The 8466-nt window shown below is 34.9% G+C and overlaps 1 protein-coding gene across 1 annotated transcript; it reads right to left on the bottom strand.

Moving 5' to 3' along the window:
* Positions 1-432: 432 nt before the first annotated feature.
* LOC140965998 (sugar transporter ERD6-like 4) lies at positions 433-5666 on the bottom strand. The gene is made up of 18 exons (XM_073426280.1): positions 5493-5666; positions 4105-4167; positions 3936-4025; positions 3787-3846; positions 3634-3699; positions 3490-3555; positions 3338-3413; positions 2952-3016; positions 2771-2863; positions 2514-2594; positions 2323-2407; positions 2191-2237; positions 2020-2082; positions 1881-1940; positions 1714-1779; positions 1555-1614; positions 1198-1312; positions 433-710 (listed from the first exon to the last, which is right to left on the bottom strand). Exons 1-18 carry the CDS (start codon positions 5664-5666, stop codon positions 598-600), a joined length of 1443 nt encoding a protein of 480 aa, XP_073282381.1. The 3' UTR covers positions 433-597.
* Positions 5667-8466: the final 2800 nt, after the last annotated feature.

Here is an 8466-nt window from a genome sequence, read left to right as displayed (position 1 = left end):
TAAATAACAATATAAATATATTCAAAATATCAATTATATTTATACATTTTATAAAAACAAAAAACAATAAATTAAAAAACTCTAGTATTACTAAAATAATATTTTTTACGAAATCCAAATTTCAAAATAATCATGTGTATATATAACAAAATATTAAATTTGAGATTTAAAAAATTTTAAAAATTAAATTTTTTAAAAAAATAATAAATCATTAAACTGATTCAGCGGATTGAATTTGTTTTTCCGGTTCGACTAATTTGATCGATTTCGACCACTAAAACGGTTTTTAAAAATGTTCCAAACCAGACCAGTGACCGATTCCAGGTCGAATCGACCGGTTCGGCCCGATTTTGAAAATATTATCGTTGGCTAAAATGTAAAGAACAAACTTGATTCTCTTCTTTCTTCTAGACTCTTTAAAATATGTTTTTAGATGAAATAGTAATATATCCAAATTCCAAAGTATGCCTATCTAAAAAAATTTAACAAAACAAAATGGACTTGTCTGAAGCACGAATCGAAGTCGTATTAACTAAAGACAAAGGTACCCAACAGCAACAAAAATTTGAACAGGGGACAAAAATCAAGAAGACATTATCATGTAAAAGAGAACTGGATTTCCTCCAAAGTTTTTCCTTTCGTCTCTGGTACCCAAATCGCCACAAATGCTAATGTGAAAAGGCTCACTATCATGTAAATAGAGAAAGTTCCTGCAAAAATGCACAAACACTTTAAATAGTTCCTCTAGAACAAATACAACTGGATCATATGCTACGGAAAATGGTAGACCTTAACCCTTTTAGGACAATGGGTTCATTACCAACTACGTTGCAATTATCGTCTTTTTCGTTCATCGTGCGTCCACGTAAACTTACTTATATTATCATCGATATATATTTAATTTTTAGTGGACCTTACATGTGATGATAAATGTCTCTTTCTAGATTCATACGTAAGGTATTACCCATAGACATGGCGAAAGTTCCCCACAAGGATAGATTAGGATTTGTTATGCCACACGAACACTAGCTTATCACAGGCCATATTATGAGTTTGGACCGACAAAAAAACGAGACAAACATTAGATTAGCATAAAATTACATGATACACTCTCCTCATCCGTTGTACCAAACAGTACTCTAGTATTCGATGTGGAAACACACAACAATTGATATAATATGTCGGAAGGGAACGAACCTCCGCTGCTCCAAGCCAGAAGCAAAGGAGCAGTCATAGTAATGACCCATGAGACGAACCAGTTGGCCAAAGTTGCCACACTGCCGCCCAGACTTTTGATCTTAATCGGAAGAATCTGTCATGTAAATTAAATATGACTAAACAAATCCTATCAACAAAAAATATTCCAAGAAAATTAAGGTATGATTCAAGCTTCCATATCAAGAACTTGTACAACTAGGATTTCGATCATGACACCATGTATTAATTTGACAAATGAAACAAACTGAGTCTAAAGCACAGGTGATGGAGAAGAGTGCCATAATTTACGAGTATCCATACGACGGAGAAGAGTACCGTACCTCAGACATTATCTACCTCAGACATTATCAGCCACGGAATTGGCCCCATTCCAAGGGAAAAAGAGAGAATCATGCACTACATTGAAGTAAATAAATTGATTTAAACCAAGCAAGATTTTTATTTTTCAAAAAAATACTGATTAATGATAACTCATGAATCTTAACTAAGACATACCACCACCCCAACCACGGATAGGATTCCGAATATGTCATACAATGAAGAATCCTCTACCACAAAGCCCTTAGAACAAGTTCAGATTATAAAAGTATCAAACATATGCATATCAGGAAAACATAAACAAAGAACGAGCATTAGACGTATGAAACGAATAATAACATTACCTTAACAACGAACGAGACGGAAACTAGAAAAAGACTAATCGCCATGCCTGAAGAGGATACCTGTAAAATATACCTCCATATTCTCATCTAATCTTATAACTTTTTAAACCTTAATATGTTTTTTTTCAAACAAACTTACGAGTAGAAGAACCCTACGGCCTGTTCTGTCCACCAACCAAGTAGAAATTGCGGTAGCTATAACCTGAGAATGCCATGTTTTAAATCTTCTTAAGAGTTTGTTAAAGCTAGCATTGTTATATATAACATTTGTATGAGAAAAATAAAGTACATAACAATTTTAAAGCTTCACCTGAATAGTTCCAACACCAACTGTTGCAGCATTGCTCGAAGAAATACCTGTTTATACAAGGTAACATAACAGGAATTTTAATCTATTATTAGTTTTTTTTTTTTGAAAAAAAAAGAGGTAACTTCTACCCACCAGCTGATTCGAAAATGGTAGCGGAATAGAAGATAACACCATTAGCTCCGGATAGCTGTTGGAGTAGAAGTAATCCGATTCCTATCTGCGGGGGAAAAAGGAACCAAAAGGAGAAGTGTGGCAAGCCATGTTTAAGAACAGGATGAAAAATTAACGTAGGAAAATGAGACACCTTGAGGAAGAAATCATACCATTAGGGGTAACCAATATCTTCTCAATTTGAGGTCTGTGAAACGAAGAGCTGTTCTTCTGCCTTTTGAAGCAACAGATCTCTACAACCCCAAAAATTTAGTATCATTAAAATCTCATTTTTAAACTGTTCGAGAAAATAATTGCCGTATCTCAGATGGATATGGATGATACATAATGAATCAAATAAAAAGCAATGCTATAGGAGAAAAAAAAACATCTGTTCCAGGTCTGATAAAAATAATGAGAGGATATTTACTTTGATTTCATTTACTTCAAGCGTAATATCAGTGTCGAATCCCCGAAAAACTTGTAGAGACGCTTCAAAATCATCAATCATTCCCATTTTAGCCTAATTTTCACGAAGAATATATAAATCAGTACTTGTATTGGAGATAATAGGAAATTCGGGATCGATACTTTTTTGTAGCCTAGCTCACCAACCACCGAGGAGATTCCGGAATGAAAAAGAGGCCAGGTATCAATATTAGGCAAGGTAATGTTCCTGTAAACATAAATGGATACTAATCACTCTCAGAAATCTTTGCTGAACCTTTGACACCAGAATCAAGTAGTTTTTAAAACGTGAAAATCTTGAATCTCCAGCTGTTATTTTGCTTTGGTAAACACATAAGCAATTGGATCACTAACATGATTATGGATACAAACTAAACTTAAAGTTGAATATGTATAATTACAGATTTCAATCTGTCCAAGGAACCATAATCATAAATTAAAAAGGAAAAAAACCATCAAAGTGACAATGCCACAAGCACCAAAATCATATGATACACCTCATATGATATCACCGGTTCCGTTGAATTACCTAGCACTGCAAGCAATCTCCAATCAACAAATAGTCCCAATAGATATGCTAACAGGATTCCAATTGTCACTGATAGCTTTGCAACAAAAGAAAGTTGAGTTAAAACTTGTGGTGAGATGGATCTAAATGATAAGACAGTTCAATTGACGTACCTGGTTCACCGAACCAAGCGCTCCTCTAAGATTTTGAGGTGCTATCTCAGCAATATATACAGGCACCTATATCAAATATATAAAGTTAAACACCAATCATAATTTTTCTCAACACTAGAATCACTACCACTTTTTGGTGCTTACCGTGTAAGAGATTATACCCACACCAAATCCTTCCATCAATCTTCCCATGTAAAGAAAGGACAAATCCTAATGCAAAAGGAAAAACATAACAATTATACCTCAATGCCGAATAAGAAAAAAAAATAGATGGTGTAAAAATGTAGGATGTCTCACTCGGCAAAACGAGATTGAAAGCCAACCGATGATGTTAGGTATAGCAGCAATCATTAAAGACTGCAAATTAATGAACAAGATCAGGTCTTTCACACCATCAAGAAATAGAAATGATTATATATATCGAAGACAAATGACATATCTCATACCCCTTTTCTCCCTATGTACTCAGCAATTTGACCACTTGCAATTGCACCGACCATAGCGCCAACATTCGATAAAGAGCCGAATAAGGAGAACTGTTCCAATTACATTGTTATTTGACCAAATTGAGAGCTGCTGATAAAATGATGGCAAGAAAGGTCGAGAAACACTAACTTGTGAGACTGTAAGACCGAGATCATCACTAATGGCTGTCTGTGTTGGTGAAGAATAACCACACTACATAACCAAGAAACAGATAATTAATTCAGCAAAAGGTATGTTGCACACAAGGAATCAATAAAGGGGAATCTCAAATTCAACATCACTGTAGCAGTTCAAGAAACTTGTGGTACAATGGTCCATAGAAAAAAATTTCTGATACATTTCTAAGGTGAAATCACCTTTTCATAATACTGAGTACGAGAAAAATATATGCGTTCATGTGCAAATTTAATATGTTTGTCAGCCACAGTACAGCCGTTGGGTCCATAAATCAGAGGATATTATTATTGATTTTGTGCTTCAGTAATATCAATTAATTTGAGAGTGCAATCTTATTCTTTTAGTGGAGTAGAATAAGATTAATAAATTATTTTGATTAATCATGAGTTGATTGGATCAAATTAATTTATTGGAGCTTAATTTAATTGAATCCGACCAGGTCCCTCTGGTGGCTCTAATATAAACTCGGATAAATTATATGAGTTATAATTTATGGTATATGTGGGATAAATTTATCTGGACTATTATATTGCATGGAAGTTTATCATCTAAATCTTCTAGATATGGTATAATATATTCTGTCCATTTAAATTTATATTTTAAAAGATATTGTCATTATCTTTTACGTTACAAGATATCACAAATATATATTATATATATGTGATATTGTAACAATTGACCACACACAATCATACGTTAAGAGTTTGAGAGAACACCGGAGAAGGCTTGGAGGTTTGGAGCGTAGATCCAGTGCAGAGAAAGATCAAAAATACGCTTCAAGGGTAATCTCTAATTTCTGTGTGTTGTAATTAATTAATTCGTGTTAAATACGTAGAACAATCGATCCTGTGAAAGAAGAGATGATTGAAATCACAAGAAATTAATTTTTGTGATCCGATCTTCTCGATCTTGGCTAACATATGGTATCAGAGCCACGGGTTTTGATATTGTTTTGCGTATTTCGAATTAATTAATTATTTATGCATGTTTTAGTTTAAAGCGGTTTTAGATTTATGTGATTGTGGTTTGAATGGATTGATTTATTTAATTTTTGAACAGTTTATGGCCTTAGTTTTTGGTGAAATTGTATTTCGTATTTTCGAGTCTGTAACCAAGGGGTGGATTACGACTCCATGTTTCCCCTTGTTTATTTTCGTGCAATTTTATTGTATTTTTTCGGATTTGGGCTTTTCTATTTCTGATCAAAGAACTGGAGGGCCGGATGCAATTTCAATTAAAACTATAAGGACCAGAATGAAATTTCGTCCAAAGGATTCCAGGGACCAGAGTGCATCTTCTTCAAATCGTCAGGGACCTGTTCTGCAAATTCCGAAATCCACCATGAAAAGGCAAATCTGGATCGCGTAATCGGAAGCACACGGCCGCGAGGATGAGGAATGTATGCAAAGGTGATTTGCGGTCCTTCTCATGCGTCGTTCTTCACGGTGGAGCGGCGCGGAAGAGATGCGAAAATCACCACGTTTTTTTACACTGGATCTGGAAAAATCGGGCATCTATTTGTCGATTTCGAATTGGAAATGGTGTCTCGGTGGTTTTCCTGTGACTGGCGCGGTGGAAATCTTCACGTTCGCAAGTTTCCGGCGATCCCAGCGGCGACGGCGTATTTTTTAGGGTTGCAGAAGATGGATCGCGGGTTTGGGTCACGGGTTCGGGTCATGATATTTCGGGCCGGATCCGGGAAAAATTTGGGCCAAACTAGATTACTGGATTAATAACTTGGACTGGACACATTTTTTAAAATTTGAAGGATTGGGCCAAATTGGGTTCAATTAGATCTTTATTATTTTTTTGTGTCTAGGTTGGGCCATAAATTTGTTCTTGCTTAATTATTGTTTTAATTCTGAAATTAATTGTCATTCATGAATCATGCCATGTAGATTGCATAAACACCGCTTTAGGTACCATATTGTCATGCATAAAATTTTATTTATTCTATTTTTAGAGAATAAATATTTTGATTAATAATTGAACTATTTTAAGAGTTAAAATAGTCATGATTTTATTAATCGGATAAAACCCAAAATTAAATTTAAAAAATTAAGTGTGAGAGGGTATATTTTAAATAAGCCCACGGTCTCCCTTATTAGTCCATTAGTAAGAATATATGTATGCCTTGTGCCAATTTTATTGGTCTCCCTATAGGAGGGCTACATTGTTTTGGTTACTTGATTGGACCTATTATTTTATAGTAAAATTAATTGTGACCACCCTATAGGTGACATAATTAATTTGGTACTTGATAAATAATTAATTTAAGGGTATACACTTAAGTCAATGATATTGTGAGAATTTCCTATAGAATATTTTTACAATATCTTTTGATGGCCAAAATCAAGCAATACTAAATTAATATTGCATGAGTTGCTAGATATATTGAATTTAGTGGGAGGGTCCCAGCCTAGCTATAAATAACATGTTTTTTCCTAAAGAAAAAATTATGTATTTTGGAGTTTTAGGTAAATTGCAGTGTTGTAGTAGTTTTTGGGATCTACAAATGCATTTCATGCATAACACATAATTTTATTTATTGCATTGCTCATTTAAATTTATTTTAATTTCAGAAAAATGACTGGAAATTCACTTTCTATGATATTAACCAACAACCAACTAGTTGGAGAAAATTACATTGACTGGAAACGTAATTTGTGATTGTCTTAACTGCGGAGAAATACAAGTTTGTGCTCAATGAACCCTGTCCATCGGTGCCTACGGCGGAGTCCACACTAGCTCAGAAGCATGCTTATGATAAGTGGATCAGTTCTGATGAGATGGCCCGTTGCTACATTTTAAGATCCATCTCAAATGTACTGCAACAGAAACATCAGAACACGGACACTGCTACAAAAATCATGGATAGCCTCCAAGAAATGTTTGAGCATCAGGGACGTCAGGCACGACAAGCAGCCATTAGAACCATTATGAACATGCGCATGAAACCTGGGACGCCCGTGAGAGATCATATGCTTGCATTGATCGCTCAGTTTAACGTGGCTGAGGTGTTAGGGGCTGAAATCAAATCAGAGACTCAGGTTGACATGGCACTTGAGACTCTCCCTGAGATGTTCTCACAGTTTAAAGTTAGCTATAACATGAATAAGCTAAATATGTCCCTGACTAAGCTGATGAAGGAACTCCAAAATGCTGAAAGTGTTCTTAATACTAAAACTGGTGATGCATTTGTTGTTGCTTCTGCTGGGCCATCTCATTCCAAGCCGAAAGGTAAAAATGGGAATAAAAGGAAGAAGCCCAACAAGAAGGGTCCACAACAAAATGAAAAGAAAGTCAAAGTAGATGGCAAGCCTAAGGGAAAATGTTTTCATTGCGGGGAAAAGGGTCATTGGAAGAGAAACTGCCAAGGATATCTAGCTTCCAAGAAGCAGGCTAGTGGTAAGTTATCTTTTATTGAGTCTTGTTTAGTGGTTGATTCTACTGATACTTGGATTGTAGATTCTGGAGCCACTAATCATATATGCAATACTTTGCAAGGGTTCCAAGTAACCAGAAGTCTCAATGAAGGGGAACATACTCTAAGAGTTGGCACAGGGGCTGTGGTGTCTGCAAAAGCTGTTGGAATTGTTTATCTTTATTTTTCGAATTCAAACATTTGGTTTTAAGACATTGTTATTATGTTCCGGAGATTACTAGAAATTTGATTTCTGTTGCTTTATTGTTTAGACAAGAATATTATGTCCATTTTTCACAAATGGTGGTTGATATTACCTTGAATAAAGCCCTTATTTGCAAGGAACATTTGAATAATGATTTGTATGTCTTAAAACATGATGACAGCTCTTTGCATCACATTGAATCCAACAAGCGAATTAAATTGTCTCCCACTAATGAAACTTATTTGTGGCACTTGAGACTTGGTCATATCAACCTTAATAGAATTCAACGGTTGGTAAAGGATGGTCCTTTAAGTAATTTAAAGGTGGAATTCTTGCCTGTATGTGAATCATGTTTGGAAGGTAAGATGACTAAGAGATCTTTTAAATTTAAAGGACATAGAGCCAATGAAGTTTTGGAATTAGTGCACACTGATGTATGTTGACCAATTAATGTACAAGCTAGAGGAGGATTTGAGTATTTCATCACCTTCACTGATGATTACTCTAGATACGGTTATGTTTACCTAATGTCCCAGAAATCTGAATCTTTTGAAAAGTTCAAGGAATTCAGAAATGAAGTGGAAAAACAATTAGGTAAGAGCATAAAAACACTTCGATCAGACAGAGGTGGCGAGTATCTATCCAATGACTTTAGAACATACTTATCAGATAATGGGATAATATC

Source organism: Primulina huaijiensis, unplaced genomic scaffold (genome assembly GCF_012295235.1).
Source record: "Primulina huaijiensis isolate GDHJ02 unplaced genomic scaffold, ASM1229523v2 scaffold19463, whole genome shotgun sequence".
Classification (NCBI taxonomy): domain Eukaryota; kingdom Viridiplantae; phylum Streptophyta; class Magnoliopsida; order Lamiales; family Gesneriaceae; genus Primulina; species Primulina huaijiensis.
This window is presented reverse-complemented; position numbering and strand designations above follow the sequence as displayed.

What these genes read in the sequence shown, in the direction of transcription:
- LOC140965998 (XM_073426280.1), bottom strand. Translation starts at nt 5,666, where the DNA reads ATGCCCGATTTTTCCAGATCCAGTGTAAAAAAACGTGGTGATTTTCGC. An exon ending in AGTACATAGGGAGAAAAGGG is followed by an intron (nt 3,847 to 3,935) that starts GTATGAGATATG and finishes ATTAATTTGCAG; the next exon opens with TCTTTAATGATTGCTGCTAT. An exon ending in CGTGGCTGATAATGTCTGAG is followed by an intron (nt 1,313 to 1,554) that starts GTAGATAATGTC and finishes TTTACATGACAG; the next exon opens with ATTCTTCCGATTAAGATCAA.